General features: G+C 35.4%; 1 protein-coding gene and 1 non-coding gene across 2 annotated transcripts; both read right to left on the bottom strand.

The window, feature by feature from the left end:
- Positions 1–20,151: 20,151 nt before the first annotated feature.
- Positions 20,152–20,225, bottom strand: TRNAD-GUC (transfer RNA aspartic acid (anticodon GUC)). Its single transcript has one exon. It is a non-coding gene; the product is annotated as a tRNA-Asp (tRNA).
- Positions 20,226–20,558: 333 nt separating this feature from the next.
- Positions 20,559–23,520, bottom strand: LOC143849333 (uncharacterized). Its single transcript, XM_077358329.1, has 4 exons — positions 23,415–23,520; positions 22,829–22,927; positions 22,444–22,516; positions 20,559–20,899 (listed from the first exon to the last, which is right to left on the bottom strand). The coding sequence occupies exons 2-4, from the start codon at positions 22,890–22,892 to the stop codon at positions 20,722–20,724; spliced, it is 315 nt and encodes a 104-aa protein (XP_077214444.1). The 5' UTR covers positions 22,893–22,927; positions 23,415–23,520; the 3' UTR covers positions 20,559–20,721.
- Between the last annotated feature and the right edge of the window lie 1,116 nt (positions 23,521–24,636).

Here is a 24,636-nt window from a genome sequence, read left to right as displayed (position 1 = left end):
TTGATTTTCTTTTTGTTATTGTATTTTTCTATCTTGCACGAACTAAACTTGTCTTTTCTTTTTTAACTACTTGCAATCCCGTGCGATGCACGGGGCGACGAAAAATTATGTTCTTGAAATAATTTTTATTATAACTTAAGAGCAAAACAACCCAAAATAGAATACCAGATGTTAAGGTGTAGAATTCCTTTTTTATAGGTGTAGATTGCGAAACATTAGTATAGAATTCCGTTTATAGATATAGATGAGAGATTTTAGCATCTATTTTCTCTTTAAGAGAAATGGAGTACACTAAAGAGGGAATATAGAATGATTTGTTTTTCTAGAAAGAACTTTTGGAATTCCAAAAGTGTAAAACGGTGTGCAACATCCCCTTAAAGCGTTTTTAAATTTCAGAATGTAGTGGGGGTGCCACCCGGCGCCACCCCAGCTTACCACATTCAGCTATATATATATATATATATATATATATATATATATATATATATATATATATATATATATATAGAGAGAGAGAGAGAGAGAGAGAGAGAGAAAAGTGTTTCTAGTCCGGCCGACTAGAGATCATTCTCTAGTCCGCCACCCAAAAACACATGGGTCTCACATATTTGGGTGATCTAAAGCATTCATTTGATAGGCCTCATCATAGATAGGATGTCCACAAAAATTCAGCTTCATAGGATCTTCTTAACCCTTCGATTTGTGGAGTTAAAAAATGGACAGATTTGGAGCGGTTTATAGCCGTCCATTTTAAGCTCCACAAATCATAGGGTTGGGATGATCCTATGAAGCTAACTTCTTGTGGACACCGTCTCTATGTCAGGGCCCATCAAATGAATGCTTTGCATCACCCAAATATGTGGGACCCATGTGTTTTTGGGTGGCGGACTAGAGAATGATCTCTAGTCGGCCGGACTAGAAACACTTTCCTCATATATATATATATATATATATATATATATATATATATATAGGAAATTAAAATGGAAAACATTAAAAAAAAGTGGCTAAATTCAAACCATAAGGTACGAAACAACTGGTTATGGGTGTTGACGGTTTTCATTAGGAAAGGAATTGGGAATTGTGTAACTAATATTAAAAAAGGGGAAAATGATCAAAAAATGGGATTTTTAACTGAAAATCTCAAAAAAGGGTTGAGTTGGCTAAATTCTCCGAAAGGGGTGAAACGCATCCCAAGGCATGTTTTAAGACAAAAATGCCCTTGAGTTGCTTGTCCCTCTAAGAAGGTAAGAAACGGATCCCAATGCATTTCACCTAACCTCTACCTTTTTACCTTCTTCTTCCCCACGCCAACTGATGAAACTCCATGGCTATTGTAAAACTCCATTGAAATTCCATTGCAGACCGATGAAATTCCACTTGAGAATATCTAGATTTTATTGGATCTCTTTATTTTCTTTGGCTATGAAACCTAAGGTTCTCTAGTAGTCCATTGTCATACATTTGGTTAGGTTTAACATGTTCCTTACAATGCTATGGTGTATTGTCATCATCTTGTTTTGTTTGTTAGGGTTTTGTTAGGCATTTGTTATTGTCATCATCCTCTTTACAATGCTATGATATATTTTCATCATCACCCTATCTCTCTATAGCCCTCTATGTTTCTATTTATAGTAAACCCGGATGAAACTCATGTCTATACAATTAGAAGCACTATTTAAATGTGTAGAAGCAATATTTTGTTCTCGGAACCACTGTTGATATGTGGGAACCAGTATTTAGTCCTCTCAACCACTAAGTAGTGGTTCCAATGGTTTGAATAGTGGTTCTGAATCTGGAAATACAGTGAGGACCCTATGTAGAAGATCAGAACCACTATTTAAACATTGAGGTAATCTATTTATACCGTCCTAACCACCATGTAGACTTCTGAATCACTATATAGTGGTTCTGACAGTATAAATAGTGAGAATAAAAGGTTATGCTATCAAAACCACTATAAAAAGTGAGAATCAGTGTATAAATAAGGGATTAAACACTCAGAACCAATAATTATACATAGGAACCACTATTTACCACTATATAGTAGTTTTGAGGTATAAATAGTGGTTCTGAGGTATAAATAAAGGTTCACACATTCTACTAGTATTTCATTTGGTGTCAAAGTTGCAATGAATTTATGAACAATGGGTTAAATAGTTGTCTAAACACTCAGATCTTATGGTGGTTCATAGTTTAGATGGCCTAATACTTGTTCCGAGAGTTTAAATTCTGAGATTGAAAAAGTTATTCACTCAAAACCACTATAAAAAGTGAGAATGGGTGTATTTATAGGATTTTAAACACTCAGAAACACTAATTATACCTAGTAACCACTACTTACCACTATGTAGTGATTTCAAGGTATAAATAGTGGTTCCATAGTAGAAATATTGCTTCACACAATCTAATAGTATTTCATTGGGTGTCAAAGTCGCAATGAATTTATGAATAATGGGTTAAATAGTTGTCTAAACACTCAGATCTTATGGTGGTTCATAGTTTAGATGGCCTAATACTTGTTCCGAGAGTTAAATTGTGAGATTGAAAAAGTTATGCACTCAAAACACTATAAAAAGTGAGAATGAGTGTATTTATAGGGTTTTAAACACTCAGAACCACTAATTATACCTAGGAACCACTATTTACCACTATGTAGTGGTTCCGAGGTATAAATAGTGGTTTCGAGGTATAAATATTGGTCCATATGTTCTGATAGTATTTTATTGGGTCTCAAAGTTGTCATGAATTTATACACTGTGGTTTAAACACTAAGAACCACATTGAGATGAAAGGAACAACAATTAAATCCTTGCAAGCACTAATTGTGGTTCAAGATTCATGTGAACCACAATTACAGTCAAAACAACTATAAAAAGTGAGAATGAGTGTATACATTAGTGGTTTAAACACTCAGAACCACTAATTATACAGTGGGAACAACTATTTATACCTCGAAACCACTATTTACTACTAAGTAGTGGTTCCGAGGTATAAATAGTGGTTCCAAGGTATAAATAATGGTTCATACATTCTAATAGTATTTCATTAGATCCATTATCCTTTTTGGAGTGCTTTTCGGATCTCAATTTCTGATTCCAGGTCACAATCTATTTTGAGTCGAGTGGGACCATCCATCAAAGTGTCCTAAGTCCGACTTATATTGTACATAGTTAGCGCTTAGAGTTAGGGATCAAGAGAAAGTGAAAAGAAACTCGAGAGGATGGACAATTTTTATCCAAACAAAAATACAGAACATGAAATGTTGTTTGAAGTTTTGAGTATGTTTTCCATAGGTTGATCCTCGCCCTTGAATCTACAGAGGTTTCCATAATACGAATTTCCTCTATGGATTGGACGGCTAGGATCACCCTATGGAAATGATTTTTTGGGCACAACTTATTTGCATTGTGGCCCATCTAATGGATGCTTTGGATCATCCTATGGTGTGACCCGTACAATACTTTTTGAAAAATGCTGGAGTATATGGGTTTACACCTTATAAAAACTCTTTCTCATGAAGAAACAAATAGGTCTTCCCTACCACCAAGTCAAAAGCCAATCATATTTATGTAATTGAACACAATTTCTAGAATGTACAGCCCACACCATAGGATGATCCAAACTGCCTAATTGATGGGTCGCAACATAAATAGGTTGTGCCCCAAAAATTATTTCCATAGATGATCCCAACCGTTCGATCTATAGAAGTTTCCATAATCTGAGTCCCTCTTTAGATTGGATGGTTAGAATCATCTTATGGAAATGATTTTTGGGGCTCAATCTATTTACGTTGTGGCCCATCAATTGGGCAGTTTGGATCATCCTATGGTATGGGCTGTGTAGTCCATTTAGAAAAATATGGGCTGAATTCATCCTAGAAGGGGGCTGTACAATGGATTTTTACGAAAGGCAATGGACTTTCAACACTTGTGTAAGCCCAAGGGTCTACTCTCCTATCTTGTTTTGATGATTCTAAACATAATTGATTATGTTATTGAATGCTAATCAATTTGCCTTTGAACTGTTGTGTTTAAGATAGGATTGATCATTGAAGAAATCAACACACTACATGGTCATGCTTGAAGATGTACCCAACAAGAGTCAAATGAGCTAAGTGGAGCTCACATCATCTCTCAAGCAAGCATACACAAGATGGAAGGTCAATTGAAGACCAAGACTAAAGAGAAGTTGAAGGTTGCATAAGTATCATTGTACATCCTTTCTCTTTAGATTTCTAAGTCAAGGCAAAGTGTTTTAAAAATAGTTTTCAAAAACACTTAAATAACTTTAAAGGCTTAGTGAATGGTTATGTGGTGGACCAACATGTTGGGACCCTCATACACATTCCAAAATTATCATAGGGATTGAGTTCCAAAAGCCCAAAATCAAATAAGCAATAAAAAGACAAAATCTGCTGATTTTTAGGCTTCTCGGAACTCCGAGATTTTTGTCGGAGCTCCGAGAAATGGTCCAGTAGTATTTTTCATACTCTGGTCATTTTCTCGGAACTCCGAGAAATGGTCCAGTAGAATTTTTATTCTTTTGGCCATTCTCTCGGAACTCCGAGAATTTCTCGGAGCTCCGAGAACCTTGCGACAGCTTAAAAAATAGCCGTTGGGATTTAAATTAAATTTTGGTTTTTGATATCAACACCCCCAAACGGTCATATTTTGTCAAATGCTATATATACAACATCAAGAGGATTATTTTTCCCTCTCTTGATCAATTGAAAAACCTCCTTAAGCATTCAAGAAAACTTGCAACCCATTTGAGCTTAAGATTTTGTTTTTCTCCCCAAACTTGCCTTGCACTTGCAAGTCTATTGAGTTTGGATTTAGAGCTTTCACTTGCAACCACTATTGAAGAGCAATCAAGGGACTACAGAGAGCATCAAGCTTTCAAGAAGAAGCCAAGCTATTTATCTTCTATTTCTTGTAAAGGTGTAAGGGCATCCTATCTTAATTCCCTAGAGAGCAATCGCTTAGAACTCGGCGAAGAAGGACAATCGGTGTAAGGGCATCCTTATTTAATATCCCTTGGAAGTGTAACCGCCTCGGAGCCGGGCATCGTGGAGGTCTCGCATAGTGGAAAACCTTAAGGACGATCTTATGAACAGTGGAGTAGGGCTTTGCCCGAACCACTATATATCGGTGTGTTCTTTCCTCTTCTTGTACTTTCATTCTTATCTTTTGGTTTAGTATTTCATTTGTTTCTAATCGTATTTGATCTAACCAAAAATCTAATCTAGAAAAGAAAATTCAAATTAGGGTCACTAATTAAATTTGCAAAAGGCCTAATTTAGTGTTAAAATCAATTCACCCCCCCTCTTGTATATTTCAATTGGTATCAGAGCCTCGTCTCTAATTTTTATTTAAAAACCCTAACCGGTTTAGAGAAAAGATTCTAAAAATGGCAAACTATCCTCAACACCATGAAAGTTACTCAAACACTAGGCCACCCTATTTTGATGGAACAAATTATGGATTTTGGAAAACTAAAATGAAAATCTTTTTAACCCAAGATTACCAAATGTGGAGAGCCATTAATAATGAATATATATTACCCACTAGAAATCTTAATGATTGGACCGAAGCCAAACAACAAGCCTCAAACTAAAATGCCAAAGCCATGAATTCCCTTATTTGTGCTTTGTCACCCGGAGAATTCAATAGAGTGTCAAATTTGAATTCGGCTAAGGAAATTTGGGACACCTTAGAAGTCACCCATGAGGGAACCAACCAAGTTAAAGAATCTAAAATGAATCATCTATTTGGGCAATATGAACTCTTTCAAATGACACCCGATGAAATTATTGCCGACATGTACACTAGATTCACTAACCTTGTAAATGGACTAAGGGGACTTGGAAAATAATTTTCAAATAGAGATTTAGTAACCAAAATCCTTAGGTCCCTACCTTTGTCATGTGAATCCAAAACTTCCGCAATCACCGAAGCCAAGGACATGAACACTTTGAACCTAGATGAACTAATAGGGTCCTTGATAACCCATGAGAAGATTTTCAAAACAAAAGCACCTGAAATTAAAACTAAAATTGAAAAAGGAAAAGGCGTTGCTTTTGCTTGCAATACAGGTGATAATGAAGAGGCAAAGGAAGACATGAAAGATGAAGTTGCCCTCCTAACAAGAAGGATTAAGTTCTTGCAAAGGAATATGGGAGGCATGAGAAATAGAAGGACCAATCCTCCATTCAAGAAGAAAGAAGAACTCGGTGACGGATCTTCTCAACCCCGATGCTATGGATGCAAAAACTTGGACACATTCGCATGGATTGTCCACTCAACAATGAGCCTACCTCAAACAATCGTTTCAAGAGAAGAGAAGGCAAGAAAGGAATGATCGTCACATGGGATGAGGAAAATGAAAGTGAAGGCGAACCAAATGACGGAGAAGATTGCTTAATAGCCAAAAATGTTTGCTTCATGGCCTCAACAAACGACACTCAAGAGATAAATACTTTAAATGATGTCATTGTTTTAAAAGAAGTTCTAGATTCCTTGCAAAATACACATGATGAACTTGAGATTGAAATTGATAAAATGCATCACTTGAAAACTCTCTTTCTAACATGACAAAAGAATTTGGTTGGTTAAAGAAAGACTATGAATTTTTAGATGATGAAAATGAAAAATATAAAGTTGAAATTCATGATTTAAATGCTACCATCAAAATCTGAAATGAAAATCGACAAGAGCTATCTATTGAAAATAACAAGCTAAAGCATGAAAATAGTAACTATCTTTTAATTTGATGAACTAAAGAAACTCTTTGAAAAATTTGAACATAATTCACTAAAATTGGATAGGCTTGTTAATATTCAAAGATTATCACATGATAAAAGTGGACTTGGACATAAATGGAATACCACCATATCAAACTATAAAAACAAATTTGTAAAGGCTTCTTCTAGTGGTACTAAAACTTGTTTTTATTGTGGTCTAGAAGGACATTACAAGATTGCTTGCATGTATGCTAAACAAGATAAAATCAAATTGAACTCTAAAGTGAAAATAAATGAAATTAGCAAGATTAGAAAGATTTGGGTACCTAAAGGATTTCACTTGCCTATTCATATGTAGGTATGCCTTAAAAGCCATAACAAGAAGACCACATGGTACCTTGATAGTGGATGCTCTAGACACATGACCGGAGACCTCACTCAATTTGCATCCCTATCACTCAAGGATGGCGGAGATGTTACCTTTGGAGATGATAAGAAAGAAAAATCAAAGGAGAAGGCACCATAGGTAACTCTACATCTCCCATACATGATGTACTTTATGTTGATGGCTTGTTCCATAATCTTATTAGCATTAGTCAATTGTGTGACAATGGTTTTGAAGTAGTCTTCAACCCTGACAAATGCATTGTTAAAAATAAGATTGATGGAAAAGTGAAATTCATAGGTTCTAGAGACAATAACATTTACACTATTGGACTAGATGATCTTAGACTCCAAAATGTGACTTGTCTTAATGCCATTAGTGAAGATTCTTGGTTATGGCATAGGAGGTTGGGTCATGCAGGAATGGATCTCATTTTGACCCTCTCCTCAAAAGAAATTGTTAGAGGATTGCCTAAGTTCAAATACACCAAAGATCACATTTGTAGAACTTGTCAATTATGGAAACAATTGAAGAGCTCATTTGCCCATAAAAATATGATTTCAACTTCCTACCCCTTGCAACTACTTCATATGGATACTTTTGGACCAATGAAGACAAGTAGCCTAGGTGGAAAGAGGTATGTGTTTGTAGTTGTGGATGACTACTCACGATTTACATGGGTCATATTTTTAGCACATAAAGATGAAACCTATGAAAACTTCCTTAAATTGTGTAATCAAATACAAAATGAAAAAGGTATTGTCATATCTTACATTAGGAGTGACCATGGAACGGAATTTGAAAATATACATTTTGACACTTACTGTAATGAGCATGGCATAAAACACAATTTTTCGGCACCTAGGACACCTCAACAAAATGGGGTTGTAGAAAGAAAGAACCGAACCCTCCAAGAAATGGCTAGAACTATGTTGCATGAAAACGATCTCCCTAGATATTTTTGGGCGGAGGCGGTTAGCACCGCTTGCTATATCATAAATAGGGTATATATAAGGCCAATTTCTAAGAAAACACCTTATGAGCTTTGGAAAAACTTGAAACCAAATATAACCTATTTTAGAGTGTTTGGTTGTAAATGCTATATCTTGAACATTAAAGATAACCTACACAAATTTGATAAGAAATCGGATGATGGCATATTCTTAGGGTATTCTTCACATAGCAAAGCATATAGAGTATTTAATAGAAGAACCTTAGTTGTAGAAGAATCCATGCATGTCACATTTGATGAGAGAGAGCCAACACCTCAAGAAATGCCACATGATGAGGATGAACCTATTGAATACCTCTTACCTAAGACAAATGCTCCTCCCCATGCATCTACAAGTAATACACTACCTAGTGAGGAAGTAGAAAATGAAGATGATGACTCATTACCTAGGGATATGAGAATATTGGTAGATCATCCTGAATCCCAAATCTTAGGTGATGCAACATCGCCAGTAAGAACTAGATCATACTATCGTAGTGTAAGTAACAACTTGGCGTTCCTATCCGAATTAGAACCTAAATCCATCAAGGAAGCCGAAAATGATGAATATTGGTTGATGGCTATGCAAGAAGAGTTAAGTCAATTCGAAAGGAACAAGGTGTGGAGGCTAGTGCCTAGACCTAGTGATCATCCAGTCATTGGCATGAGATGGGTGTATAGAAACAAATTGGATGAAAATGGAATTATCACTAGAAATAAAGCTAGGCTTGTAGCCCAGGGTATAATCAGGAGGAGGGAATAGACTATGATGAGACATTTGCTCCTGTTGCCCGTATGGAAGCTATTAGGATACTCTTGGCATATGCATCTCATAAAGGATTTAAACTATATCAAATGGATGTCAAAAGTGCCTTCCTAAATGGCTATATCCAAGAGGAAGTGTATGTTGAGCAACCTCCAGGTTTTGAAGACTTCAAACATCCAAATCATGTCTTCAGGCTTGATAAAGCTTTATATGGGTTGAAGCAAGCTCCTAGAGCTTGGTATGAGAGGCTTTGCACTTTCCTAGTGGAAAAAGGTTTTGAGATGGGAAAGGTGGATAAAACATTATTTATCAAAAGAGAAAATCAAGATATCCTCCTTGTCCAGATCTATGTGGATGATACCATCTGTGGCTCAACTAATCAAAAAATGTGTGATGAATTTGCAACTCTAATGAAAAATGAATTTAAAATGAGCATGATGGGTGAGTTAACCTACTTCTTAGGACTCCAAATTAAACAATACCAAAATGGGATATTTATAAATCAAGAAAAATATACAAAGGAGTTATTAAAGAAGTATGGCATGGATAGCAGTAAGACATCAAGAATTCCCATGAGTACAACTGCTAAGCTAGAAAAGGATGAATTTGGCAAATCCGTGGACCAAAAGATGTATAGGGGTATGATAGGTAGCTTACTCTATTTGACAGCCAGCAGACCAGACATTATGTTTACTGTCTGTCTATGTGCTTGATTTCAATCGGATCCAAAAGAGTCTCACCTATCGGCAGTCAAGAAGATCTTCAAGTACTTAAGAGGAACCCAAAGTCTGGGACTATGGTATGAAAGATCTACTGTCTTCACTCTCATTGGATATTCAGATGCAGACTTCGCTGGATGTAGAGTGGATAGGAAAAGCACTAGTGGGACTTGCCAATTCTTGGGCAAATTACTTGTTTCTTGGTTTAGCAAGAAATAAAATTCAGTAGCTCTGTCCACAACAGAAGCAGAATATGTGGCAGCTAGAGCTTGCTGTGCACAAGTCCTATGGATGAAAAGCACATTGATGGACTATGCAATTAAAATGGAAAATATTCTCATCCAATGTGACAATACTAGTGCTATAAGCTTGACAAAGAACCCCATACAACACTCAAGAACCAAACATATTGAGATTAGGCACCACTTCATCAGAGATCACTCACAAAAAAGGGATATTTGCTTAAAATATATCAACACTGAGGAACAATTAGCTGATATCTTTACAAAACCCCTTAGTGATGATAGAATTTGTTATATCCGAAGTGCCTTAAACATTTGGAGTGCGGATCAAGTCAAAGAAATTGCCAAATAAATACTTTGTACCTTTCACCAGCTTATCTATATAGTATTTATATATCATCCTTGTTTGGTAGTATCTGCATGAATGAGATGTCAAATGATTAATCTTAAAAATCACTCAATTGGTACTCTTAGCCTTCGTAGTTCTTTAAGATGGAGAGGTACTTTCACTTTAATTAAAAATAACTAACAATTTGACATTTGTCAACATCTCGATCATGAACAGGTATATGTGCATTACTTGGTTATATATATATATATATATATATATATATTTTATACCATAAGCATTGATTTAGGGGAAGTACCTAACTCAATCTTCATTTACTCCTAAAATTGCTTAACATTTTAGTTCACCCTTTCCGTCGATGACAAAAGGGGGAGAAGTTTGAAATTGATTATCTATTCAATTGACTATATGCACCATATGCTTTTAATTATTATCATTTATCTGTGTGCATATATTGAGGGGGAGTTCCAGCATTCACTTGCCTACCATGTCACTCCACACACACCTCATAATCAATTTTGTTTGTCATCATATCAAAGGGGGAGATTGTAAGCCCAAGGGTCTACTCTCCTATCTTGTTTTGATGATTCTAAACATAATTGATTATGTTATTGAATACTAATCAATTTGCCTTTGAAGTGTTGTGTTTAAGATATGATTGATCATTGAAGAAACCAACACACTACATGGTCATGCTTGAAGATGTACCCAACAAGAGTCAAATGAGCTAAGTGGAGCTCACATCATCTCTCAAGCAAGCATACACAAGATGGAAGATCAATTGAAGACCAAGACTAAAGAGAAGTTGAAGGTTGCGTAGGTATCATTGTACATCCTTTCTCTTTAGATTTCTAAGTCAAGGCAAAGTGTTTTAAAAATAGTTTTCAAAAACACTTAAAGAACTTTAAAGGTTTAGTGAATGGTTATGTGGTGGACCAACATGTTGGGACCCTCATAAACATTTCAAAATTATCATAGGGATTGAGTTCCAAAAGCCCAAAATCAAATAAGCAATAAAAAGACAAAATCTGCTGATTTTTAGGCTTCTCGGAACTCCGAGTTTTTTCTCGGAACTCCGAGAAATGGTCCAGTAGTATTTTTCATACTCTAGTCATTTTCTCGGAACTCCGAGAAATGGTCCAGTAGAATTTTTATTCTTCTGGCCGTTCTCTCGGAACTCCGAGAATTTATCTCGGAGCTCCGAGAACCTCGCGACAGCTTAAAAAATAGCCGTTGGGATTTAAATTAAATTTTGGTTTTTGATATCAACACCCCCAAACGGTCATATTTTGTCAAATGCTATATATACAACATCAAGAGGATTATTTTTCCCTCTCTTGATCAATTGAAAAACCTCCTTAAGCATTCAAGAAAACTTGCAACCCATTTGAGCTTAAGATTTTGTTTTTCTCCCCAAACTTGCCTTGCACTTGCAAGTCTATTGAGTTTGGATTTAGAGCTTTCACTTGCAACCACTATTGAAGAGCAATCAAGGGACTACAAAGAGCATCAAGCTTTCAAGAAGAAGCCAAGCTATTTATCTTCTATTTCTTGTAAAGGTGTAAGGGCATCCTATCTTAATTCCCTAGAGAGCAATTGCTTAGAACTCGGCGAAGAAGGACAGTCGGTGTAAGGGCATCCTTATTTAATATCCCTTGGAAGTGTAACCGCCTCGGAGCCGGGCATCGTGGAGGTCTCGCATATTGGAAAACCTTAAGGACGATCTTAAGAAGAGTGGAGTAGGGCTTTGCCCGGCCCACTATATATCGGTGTGTTCTTTCCTCTTCTTGCACTTTCATTCTTGTCTTTTGGTTTGGTATTTCATTTGTTTCTAACCTTATTTGATCTAACCAAAAATCTAATCTAGAGAAGAAAATTCAAATTAGGGTCACTAATTAAATTTGCAAAAGGCCTAATTTAGTGTTAAAATCAATTCACCCCCCTCTTGTATATTTCAACTTGGCGTGGGAAAGAAGAAGGTAAAAAAGGTGAATAGGGTTTGTAAAATGCTTTGAGATCTATTTCTCAAAAAAGGTGAAGGAAAAGCAAGTAAAGGTCATTCTTGTCTTAAAACATGCCTTGGGATGCGTTTCACCACTTTCTGAGAATTTAGCCAACTCAACCCTTTTTTGAGATTTTCAGTTAAAAATCCCATTTTTTTCTCATATTCCCTAAAAAAAAGGTAAAACACATATTTAAAAAAAATCAGGAATATCAAATCAAGGAATTTGGAAATATGATCCGTCAATTTTGCTATTTCTATAGCCATTCTACTTCCCTAAAATCTTTTGGTTTGCCATTCTCTGATTTATTGCAAATTTATTAGCTATTAATAGCAGCCCTAAAAGGAATAAAATTGTTTTGTTTTCCATTCTCTGCTTTTTTATAGATTTATTAGCGCTTAATAGCAGCCTTAAAAGAAACAAAATCATTTAGTTTTCCAATCTCTGATTTATTGCAGATGTATTAGCTACTATTAGCATACCTAAATGAAACAAATTCCTTTCTATACACATATGTTCGGTGTATATTACCCTTTCTCTTAAAAGAGACTATACACAGAAGTTGCGTGTATAGGAGGGGGACACGTGGCAACACCACATTGAACCACATTCAGCTTTACTTATATACTAGTTGCAGTCTCGTGCGATGCACAGGTCGACGAAAAAATTATGATCTTGAAATATTTTTCTGAAATATTTTTCCTTATAACTTAACTGCAAAACAACCCAAAATAGTTCTTATAAGACATTAAAACAGTTAAAACTAAAGTCCAAAATAGAATGACATTCTCGAAATAGAAAGAATTTAAAAAAATTAGAAATTATTTTATATCTACCAATATAATTAAATGAAAATAAGGAAATAAAATCTTTTGAAGAATCTTTGAAGAACAAGAAAATACGTAAAAAAAGATAGAGCATAAACATTAGGCAAAAGAAATAGAGAGATTGTGGAAGAAACAAACCTCGCTTGGTAACTTCTAGTCTGCCAAAATATATGGTGGAAAATGTGTTTTCTTCGTCGATCCTAGATTGGACTTGGTCCAACATAACATGCATAATACAGCATACACATGACTAAAAAACATTCATCAAGACAAATGCCAAAAACAACTAAAAGCAAAAATATGGGTGTGGAAGAAGAAGAAAAGTAACTCACAGATCTTACCACCCTGAAAGTATTTACTTTTCATATGAGGTAAACTATAGATGGAGGAGAAGAGAACATGAGAATAGATTGAGATTGCAGGCAACACCTTCAATTGAGAAGGCATTCAGAAACCGATCAATAATCACATAAGAAAAAAAAATGAAAAGCCAATCAATAATCACAAAGGGCCCAATCAATAATGACATGGGAAAAGATTGATTTAAGGGATTTAAATGCATATGGAAAGGAACCGAAACGTTGTAGAATTTGGTAACCGAAAGGTTGTAGCAAAACTATAGTGTTTGGAAACAAATCTCCAATAATACCTATTAAAGGAGATCCGTTTCTATCAATAATTCAATATGACAGAGGACACCGATTCTCATTTGTAGAATTTTTTGCATATAATAGCAAGTGATCTTTCCTATTCCCATCATATGCTATAATTCAGGAGATTTTGTGGAGAAATTTAAAAAAATTTAAAAATTGATATACGGATAGGGAGTACCAGCGGAGCCCACCATTTACGCCTCAGCATTTGATTTTGTGGGGCCACCATCTACCTGAACCCATGCATATAGCAAGGGCACCATTTTACACCTCGGACATGTAGCTTGGGTGGGCCTCTAATTTATATCTCAGGTTTCGATGGGGTGGGGCCACATTTTACACCTTATGTTTTGATGCCATGGCCCATCGATATGAGGCTTGCATAATCCGGATATCCTTCTTCCAACGGCCTATGACTTGTATAAGACATAGCGTGAAAATCTCTCCGTTCAATTGTTTCTAATAATCCATATCTCCTTCATCCAACAGCCTATGACTTATATATGACATAACATGAAAATCTCTCCGTTCAATTGTTTCTAACCATTCGATAGGAACTCTATTACAACCTTATCTTTTTCCAAAATTTGGAGACGTTATTATATATGGATTTAAAATAATAAGAAAAAGATTGGATTTAGAGAGAGACGAAATTCTCTCCTAATGTCCTATTTTGTAGGTGTGAATAATAAGAAAAGAGATTATTTAGTGAGAGAGAGGGAATTCTCTCTCTATGTGCCAATTTTGTAGGGGTGAAAGTTTTATATAGGAAACGAAGCGTCAGAATAGGAAACGCATGGTACGCATGGTATTGATGTAATCTATTTAGAAGGGAATTGAAACGAATCGTTCGGTCTTCAAATAAATTCAGGAAAATTAGGGATACGAGAGAGATGATAGGATGGTGATGCATTTTTATAGGGGAAGATATAATTAGATAATGGGCTACGCACTTGTCACCTCATCTTGTGAATCAGGGGTTTCTTCTTTTTTAACACCCTGTAAGTTCCCATCCTCTAAGATGACAGTGTCGAGCCCACTTATGACCTCCCTATAGTATTCTAAGCAAAGAGAGATCGGCTCCTCTTCTTCTACTTCCTCCATTGGCTCCTCTTCTTCTACTTCCTCCATTGGCTCCTCTTCTTGGACCTCCTCTGGCTCATCTTCTTGGACCTCCTCTGCCTCTTCTTCTTGGACTTACTTTGGCTATTCTTCTTCCACCTCCTCTGGATTCTCTTCATCTGACTGTCCTAACAACCATGTTCTATACTGGACGGCAGTCATCCGAGCACTTCCTGCACATGTTTTTCTAGTTGTCTGCTTAAAGGGCACCATTGAAACTGGAATGTGGGTGACACTGATGTTAATTCAATTTCTATTTAAACAATATTTCTAAACAATATTTCCGAACCATTGTCTAAGGAAAAAGTAGGTACGACGAGTCTCAAATGAAAGGCGTATGTTTAAAAACCCAAACCATTTATAGAATTAGTAATTGCGATCCATGTAGACTTTTTCTTCCTTTGCTTATTTGCTCTTCAAGAATGTGACAAGGGATTAGGTGCCTTCCCATAGAGTACCACATCTGGGAGGAAGTTTAATCTTTCCTTTATTCTTTCTTTACATTTGATCAATTTACTCAAACCAATGACTCCCACTTGCATATTGATCTTTGGACTGATATGTGGTTTCAAGTCAGCCCACTACAAAGAGAGTTCATTTAATGTCTCCCAAGGCATTTCATTCTTTCATGGAGGGCCGAGAGTGGTTCCTATTGTTGGTATTTTTGTAAATGGAGAAGTTAGTCCAATAAGATAGGCTCTATCAAATTTTGGTAAGCATAGCTCCTCACCATGTCTTTTTTGTAACAGAATACTCAATTCATATGTACATTTTCAATGAGTGCTGGACTGAAAATGACTAACACACAAAAGCTGAATTGAACTAATACTCGCACCTAAAAAAAAGACAACGTAGAACCACTACAAAGAAGAAAAAGGGGATAACCATAATAAGGTAGTTTCTTATATGAAGCTAACTGTGGCACATAATTTTTTCTCATCTCATCCAATCCACTTGTTCAAGGACCAGAATTGTTATCAATCAAAAACCATATCATTTTGTTGATTTCCTTAAGAAATGGCCCATCCAAGGTCTAAGACATTTTATGACTCAGAAATGATAAAATGATTTCTTTATTACTATGGTTTTAATCACCTTTTCTTTATTCTTGAAAAGGTGATGGGGTTTTGGAAGATGGGTGTAGCCATTTGGTTGGGGTTGGATTTGAATTGAGGGAGAGTTCTTCAGTCGTAGTTGGGATTCCAGTGAGCTCTAGTGCATCTCCTTTGCAAGATATTTCTTTGGAATAGAAAATTATCTATGTGAGGAGTTTATGTGCAAATAAAATTTCCTTAAAAATATATGAAAAAATTTAGAGCAAGAAATTGTAACTAATTATTCAATCAGCACAAATTTTTTTAAAGCAAATGAACAATGAAATAGAACTACAAAAATTATAAACACATGTGGATTAACAATATTTTGAGTGGATTAACAATGTATTATTATTTTAAATTTTAAATGTATCATTTAAACTAAAGCTTTCTGTAACGACAACGAAAATAAAAGGAAAAAAATTTATTCAGTGGATCAACAATATTTATTATTTTTATTAAGAAAGTATGTTCAAAAAATTAAAAAGTTGAACAATTGTGAGAGCCAACATGAAATACATACTAAAAGCAAGTGTAACTACATTTGCATGCCCTAAAATTGGTCATTTCTTCAATGATTCAATATCTGTCGATAGTTCTTCCGGCTCGGCTGATAAAACAGATGTTCTATGTTAGAAATAAATGGTTTGTGATTAAGTAAAATTAGTTCAGGTTGGTTTCAATTTTAGCATGCTTAGGAGTCAATCGATGATTTTTCTTTTCTTTTTCTTTAGATTGAAAGAGTTAAAGCATTGGTAGACTTTTCTGTTACCTTGAAGAGAAGGTACCGAAAGACAAACCAACCAGTGTATCCAAGCCCAACTAACTCCAGAATCTTTGGAAGCAGGTAAGAAGCAACCATTACAAACAAGTTTACCAAAACAATCCAACCCAATGGGCCTTTCTTCCAGAAATTACAACAACCTAACGACCAATAAAAATCCCAAATTACCGAAATTTAAAACCTTGGTTTTTGCTTTCAAAATAAGTAAATAAAAAAATAAAACCAGACTTTACCTAAATCTGCAGAAGAAATGAAGGAGATGAGAAGTGCAGGTAGAAGAGAATGGTTTTGGAGGATTTAATATAAATAGAAATTACATACCAGGGTTTCTTGCTTGACCAGGGTTTCTTGCTTGAAAGGAGATTCACTCAGAGGGGAAACGTCCTGCATGAAGCCCCATATGCAGAGAAGCCCACACGGAATTTTGTTTGCCCAAAAGGAGGATCGATTGAAGCAAGTGTACATTTGGAAGAAGCAAGTGTCGAGAGAGATAGCGTATTTTAGGAAAAAATGGAGGAAAGGTAGATGAAGACTCCTGGTCTTTTCTTCTTCTTCGATTAGGGTGGATATACATAGGAATCAAATGACCTAGATGCCCTTGTGAAATTGGCAGAATTCCTGTGGTGCAGTATAGTTTATGAAAGAGATTAAGGGGTATAACATTAAGGGATACGAATGGAAATATGAAGGCCAAACAACCGACGAATTTGCCTCACATGAGTTTTTTGGATGTATATGGAGGGGCAAATAAGGAGGCTGATATGACGATAATGGGCTGAAAAATTGGGACCTATTTGGAAGTTCAACAAAAAGAAAGGGTAGGATACATAGGTAATTTTGACTAAAGTTGGTTGACGAATTTTCCTTGGTTTACGCTTTTAGCATAGTAAGGATTTTGTAGGTGTGCATAATAAGAAAAGAGATTATTTAGTGAGAGAGAGGGAATTCTCTCTCTATGAGCCAATTCTGTAGGGGTGAAAGTTTTATATAGGGAACAAAGCGTCAGAATAGGAAACGCATGGTACGCATGGTATTGATGTAATCTATTTAGAAGGGAATTGAAACGAATCGTTCAGTCTTCAAATAAAGTCAGGAAAATTAGGGATACGAGAGAGATGATAGGATGGTGATGCATTTTTATAGGGGAAGATATAATTAGATTAGATATAGATGGGCAAGTAGCAAATGATGTCATGCCATATTTCGGTTGATCATTAGATCAATTTATTCATATGCAGCCTATTAACCTTATATTTTGAATGAGAAATCTATCCTAAATTATCTAATGAAGATTTACACCCACTTTCCATGGTTCCGAAATCTGAATAAAAAAGTAACCCATACAAAATCTGAACATCAGCTTCGGAGGTCACCAAAAAAAATGAAAGAACAAACAATGCTTTATCTAACAAAGAAACATACTAATAGCAAGAAAATAAGATCAAACCACCAACAATGAGATTCTCACCCTTTCCGCAAGAACTCTAATCTCATAAGCAATCATATAAACCGATCCCATTGGCGAAGCAGAATGAGTCTGAACTCTAATCTCATAAGCAATCATATAAACCGATCCCATTGGCGAAGCAGAATGAGTCTCCAAACACAATTGCCGAATCCCATTTTCTTCTTGGCTGAATTATGGGCAAAGGAGTCTCCAATATAGGTGCAGATATAGATGCGTCTATATCTGCACCTATAATTTTGTCCCCCCTCATGTTTATTACGGAAGACAAAAAAAAATAGATATCAAATTTAGTTATTTTCTTTTAAAATGATTTATAATTTTAAAACATGTAGATAATCCAAAGTCCAAACCATTCATTATTTAGCCCCAACTTAAATACCTCCAGTAGAAAAATTCACCAGAATCCAAACAGAATGAGTAACTAAACCTATTTTTAATTTCTTCCAAGAAAAAAATTCAGATGAAAATAAATAAAAAAATAAACCAAGAAAACATTGACCTTCAGAGAATCGAGTGAGAAAGAGTGCTAACATCCATGGCGACAAAAGCGCCTCTGCAACCAATATGAAGCGGTGGATGGAATGGATTTCTCTACCTAAGTTATTGGCTATTACTTTTTATATACCAGTTTCCAAATCTAATAAAAAATTATTTAAAGAGAAAAACATTAGAGAGGGAGACTTGCAAGCTAGCTTTGCTCGGGAAGATTTATCGTTTTGTGCAGATTTTTTTGGTCATTTTGCGAAAGTCTTTTGGAATTCCGGATTTCTGTGCGATTTTAAAGATAGAAGTGAAATGCAATTTGAAAGGTTTCAAGGAAAACGGGAAAAATCAACTTCCTTCCTTTTAGAGAAAGTTAATAAAAAGTGAATGCAAGAGAGTCCCATAAATACGGAATATGAAGGTTGCGTGTACGTTTTTCTTTTTTGAGAGGAGGTGAAACGGTGTGAGAAAATCTTTGCTATTATACCGGTTGTAGAGGGGTGCCACGTGGCGACACCGGCTTACTTATACGACATTGGATTTGCAGCGTAATTTTGAGATTATATTTCTAATTTTGGGAGGATTTGTAGTTGGGAGGATTTGTAGCTCTAATTCGAAATCTCTTAAAGAATATCTCCTCTAAGTAAGGCTTTAAATAAATTTCTCTAAAGAATATCTCCTCCAATTAAGGCTTGAAATAAATTTCCTTTATTAGAGAATAGAGGAGAAAACCTAATTTGGGGAGACGTACAGAGGATATAGAAAGCATATTTACAAAGCTTGTTTCTAATACATTTTGTTTCCAAAATTTATGGCATTAATTTGCTGATAAAGGAATACGTGATGTGTGAAACGGTGACGTCAAACGGTGTGCAACATCCCCTTAAATCGTTTTTCAATTTCGGAATGCAATGGGGGTGCCACGTGGTGCAACCTCAGCTTGCAACATTTAGCTTTACATATATACTAGTTGCAGACCCGTGCGATGCACGGGGCAGCCCAAAAAAGAAAGCTTCATAACTTTTTTTAAGGAAAAAAAATGAAAATAAAGAAAAAACATTCATAAGTAAGATATAGAGAAAATTTCAACAGAAGAGAGCAGGACAAATATATTTAAAAAAAAAATAATAATGAGTAATTGAAATACAGAACCAATCTCAAAAAAGAAATTCCCACAATTTTTAGACAATTTAGTTGTAGTTCTATAATTTTGTGAATTTGATTTCTATGTTTTTTTTAAAAGCTGGGTTTACATTTTTTCTAGGGGGGATGGGGGCTTCTTTACCTTTTTTTTTCTATGGAGTTGGAAGATTGAGAGACCAAAAGCCCGGATTGGAGATTTAACCTTTAAAAAACGGAAGAAATTACTAAGTTTTTTTTTTATGGGCAAATCTATACTATCTATATAGAGCTGATAAGTAGATTTTGACATGTGCAAACTCTAGCAGGAAGTTGGATGTCATGTAGTTCCTATAAGCGAAAATGGAGAAATGAATTGATCGATTCATTGGATACTAGATCGGGACTGACGGGGCTCGAACCCGCAGCTTCCGCCTTGACAGGGCGGTGTTCTTACCGATTGAACTACAATCCCAGGTAAATGAGGTGTACAACATCCAAATTTTGATTCTTTTTTCATTTTCTCTCACTCAAAACATTTATAATCGCTGTGTAGTAACAGAGACACAAATGATATACTGAGATACATATCTACATAAGTATATGTGGCAAGGAAAACAACTACCATGCTCTAAAAAATCTTGGATGGCTCTTTCACTCACCTTTGGTCCAGAACAATGCGAAGTTGTACGGTTAATACATTAACAATGAACCATGCCTCACAAACGGGGTGAACGCTATGCAGCAACAGGTTGAAAGCTAATTTAGAGTGAAGAAATAGAGGAGTGTAATATAAAGAGTGCAATCATCAAAATAAGGCAATGTTGTTATCATATCCTTAGATATCTATCTCTTCTAGAAGAAAGAATTGAAATAAAAACACAGAACTTGTAAAGAAATTTAAACTCTATTTATAGGAAAAAGGGAAAATTCAAGAAGAGTACGCAAAACAGGGCAAATGCAAATCACGGCTATGCAATGAAGTTAATGAAACAATTGCATTTCTCAACAACCTTGCATGGCCTACCCTTTTTGATAATGTATCTATTTTTCTGAATCATTCCTGCCTGTTGGGGATATGTCTTTGATGCGCCTGTGTCGACCTTCAACTCAAAGTGATTCTCTTCATCAGACATTCTGTCACTCTCTCTGAGTAAACAATAGGTTGTAGAAGATGAAATCAAAGGACAGTAAAGATTCACATTTTATCAAAACAATGAGGAAATAAATACATAACTGTCAAAATTTTAAAAAAATAGAAAAAAGAGATTTCATTCAGAAATGGGAATGATTTTGTTTGGGGAAGTTGCCTTCTTTCAATATAATAAAGCATGAGTCATTCACATTTTATCACCGCAATAAGGAAATAAAAACATAAACACCAACCTCTAAAGCATACAATATTGGGTCAATGCTACTTTTATTTATTTTCATCGTTATTTAAAATTTGCTTTGATTTTGAACTATGATATCAATTTTTTGACATATTTATAAAGTTACCGATCTGAACTGAAGCCACCAGGAACTACCAGGCTACACATAGGAGAAAAAAAGAAAGAAAGAAAAGGATCTCAAAGCTAAGCAGGATGAAGTAAGAAAAAAGAAATGATGCCTCTTACCTCCAATGGAACTCTTAACTGAAAAAAAAAACAGGATGAATTTTATCTTGGTTACTAAAGAATTGAACGACATGAAATCATTTAAGGCCCCATTTGGTTTGCAGGAATTTTACAGAAAAGTTCAAAGAGGTATAACTTTTCTGGAAGGAACACACACAATTTTATGTAGCACTTCCTCTTGATGCAACTGATTTGCCAAAATGACCAGGACTTTCTTTGAGCTGAAACAACATTCATTTTTCTAGGTTATGAAAGAGAAACATGGTTCACATTAGGAGCATCTACAACCAAAGAAATCAGACAAACATACCCAGTAATAATACCTACTCAAGCCCGGTAAATAAACAAAAGTCAATTTCACTATCAAACTTTACTAAAGCATCCTGGAAGAAACACATAGGGATAGAAACACTAATATTGAAATCAGCTTACTAGTGCTGTTAGGAGAGGGTTTAATAGCATTGATGTTGCTTTTTTGTTTTCCAGGATGGGTGAATCGCAATAATTCTTAATGTCGTGCAAGGACTGGAGTTACTCAATTATGTCGTTGCATATAGCTCTGCAAAGATGAAATGATGCAAATGCAAAGACAACACATTGGTTCAAGAGAATGGTATCCAACAAATCAAAATCAATACTTCATGCAAATATCTTTGATAACTGCCCTTTGCAAAATAATACCGAACTTAGAAAATCAAATGTTTTTGCTTATTGCTTTGCAAAGATGAAATGATGCAAATGCAAAGACAACACAACACATTGGTTCAAGAGAATGGTATCCAACAAATCAAAATCAATACTTCATGCAAATATCTTTGATAAATGCCCTTTGCAAAAGAATACCCAACTTAACAATTTTTTTAATCTTTTCTACTACAAACATTCAAATAAAAAATAAATTAAGTAAACATTAGACCACCATGCATTCCTATTAAATCAGCACCAGGTACATAAATTATGTATTAAATAAGATCATATCGACTCCCGAAATCTATGTTGCGTTCGACAACTATTCTCAGTACTGCTTTGCAACGAAACCAAAAAAATGGAAGAATGACGGTCAATAAACCTTACCTGTTCAGCCTGTTTCCCATCTCTGTTTCATCCACATCGTGTGAGAATTTACAGGCTTTGCATAACTGATTCACTGAAATAAATGAAAAGAGAAGGGACCAATGGAAAACAGTTTTAGTCTCAAAGTCAATAAATAGATTCAAGTAGATGATTCTAACAAATATCATATGAAAACAGAAAATAAAATTTTTTTGTGACCAATTGAATCACAGTGCAATTCACAGAACGTCACTTGGAAAAGTCCTTTTTACCAATTGCATTTTAGAAAACCTAAACCAACCTATAAATGGTCATTGAATGGTCACAAACAGTCATCAGTGTAAAAACACTTAATCCAAGCAAATTTTAAAAATATAAACCGAAAAGAAACAACCAAAAGTCTCACCTCTAGAGTAAAAATCATATAGATCAGAGTAATAGTTTGCTCTTGGTGACTGACCATCGATCATTTGGTAATCTCTCGTTCAAGCATTCCATCAAACGCCTGGAGTGCATCAAATAAAAAACAGTGATTTCAAAAAAATAGGTTATATTAACTGAATAGAAGAACTGAAAAAAAAAGTGAGGTATCAACTAAAAATGTATAAGAAAAGAGACCCCCAGAGTGAGATATAAGAAAAGATATGTTGAAATGGAAGAGGGAAACATCCATCATCTAATGGAGAAGAGACGTAAGATCAAGTATCTCAAAATCTCAGTTATTTTCTTCGATTTCAACATCCATCATTCCGGTAGATTTCGCATGGTGAGTGATTTGCTGTCATAACTCGTGAGGGTTGGACGGGTAGTCGGGTAGGTTTTTTGTGCGTCTGTGAAGCAGAGAAAGGGAAGGAGAATGCGAGAGAGTAGAGGAAGAGAGAGAGAGAGAGAGAGAGAGAGAGAGAGGATTTGCCGTAGAGAGAGAGGGTTGCAGTTGGAAAACGCACTTGAAACGACGATTAGTATTCAACGTCGGGGGGCGGAAAAAGCACCTGAAACGATGATTGGTAATGTTGTTGTCGACTGGATAACTTGTCTTTCCACTTGAAACTCCACTTGAAACTTTCGCCTTTGTAAAGTGGAAGAGACATTTGAGAAAAATACGAAAAACAATGGTTGAAAAACCACGTTTGGGGGTTTTGGACGTTTGGAAAACCACGTGGAAAGATAGAAACGGAAGTAGAAAATACTTTTGAAATTCGTTGGAAAGAGGGGTTGACACGTGGCACAAAACGTTTGATAATGAAGAGTTACAACTTTTGGGGGGTTTTGGACGTCTGGACAACCACGTGCAAAGATAGAAACGGAAGTATAAAAAACTTTTGAAATTCGGTGGAAAGAGGGGCTGACACATGGCACAACCACAGCGTACCACATTCAGCTTTATATATAAGTCTATATAATAATAATAATAATAATAATAATAATAATAATAATTAGATTAGGTTCTTTTTAGACAAGATATGTTTCTGCACTTATCAAAACATGGTAGATCCAAAATCAATGGCATATTAGAGCAATTAAAGAAAACAAAAGGTTGGCTATCTTTCTTTGACGTTTCGTGTTTGAGGAATGATAGATGCAAGGGCCCTCTTTATGCAGGGGCTGGAGAAGGGCCCTTGAATAGATCCACATCATTTTTAAATTCAGTTGAGAAACTGAATTCTGTTGCACTTAATGACGTGGGTGTATTCTAGGACCCTTCTTTAGCCCTTTCATAAAGAGGGCCCTTGCATCTATCATTCCTCTTCATGTTTTCTCTGCTTCACAAAAAATAAACCCTATGATGTCTTTACTGTTGATCTTGTTGATCATCATGAGCCGACCCACGTGGCATGTTCCATCAATAAGAAAAGATAATCAACTGTTTAAATTTTCATGCCAGGCCTGTTTGGATTGCAGGAAAAACATTTCTCAAGTAATTTTTTTCTTAGAATTTTTTTTCCACAAATTAGAGGGAAATGATAAATTTTGAGGACAATCATTATAACTTGAATTGTGGTTGTTCAAGTCATTTTTATTGATATGTAATAAAATAATGGACAAAATATTTTCTTTTCTAAACTTTTCTTAAAATTTCATGGAATCAAAACAGGGAGCAAAGGAGGCTTGATGTGTCAAGGAGATACTCATCCCATCAAAGTGGAATCAATGGCAATGGATCAGAACTGTGACCATAGTTCTGATCAACGGATTCGATCACATCCACATGGA

The sequence above is a fragment of the Tasmannia lanceolata genome, unplaced genomic scaffold (genome assembly GCF_043159265.1).
Source record: "Tasmannia lanceolata isolate RefF3 unplaced genomic scaffold, GAP_Taslan_0.1 ptg000018l, whole genome shotgun sequence".
In the NCBI taxonomy this organism is placed as follows: Eukaryota; Viridiplantae; Streptophyta; class Magnoliopsida; order Canellales; family Winteraceae; genus Tasmannia; species Tasmannia lanceolata.
This window is presented reverse-complemented; position numbering and strand designations above follow the sequence as displayed.

Coding starts and splice junctions, on each gene's coding strand:
- LOC143849333 (XM_077358329.1), bottom strand. CDS start 22,892: ATGATCGATGGTCAGTCACCAAGAGCAAACTATTACTCTGATCTATAT. Junction 22,517..22,828: donor ATATGATTTTTACTCTAGAG/GTGAGACTTTTG, acceptor CATTTATTTCAG/TGAATCAGTTATGCAAAGCC. Junction 20,900..22,443: donor ATGGGAAACAGGCTGAACAG/GTAAGGTTTATT, acceptor TTGTTTACTCAG/AGAGAGTGACAGAATGTCTG.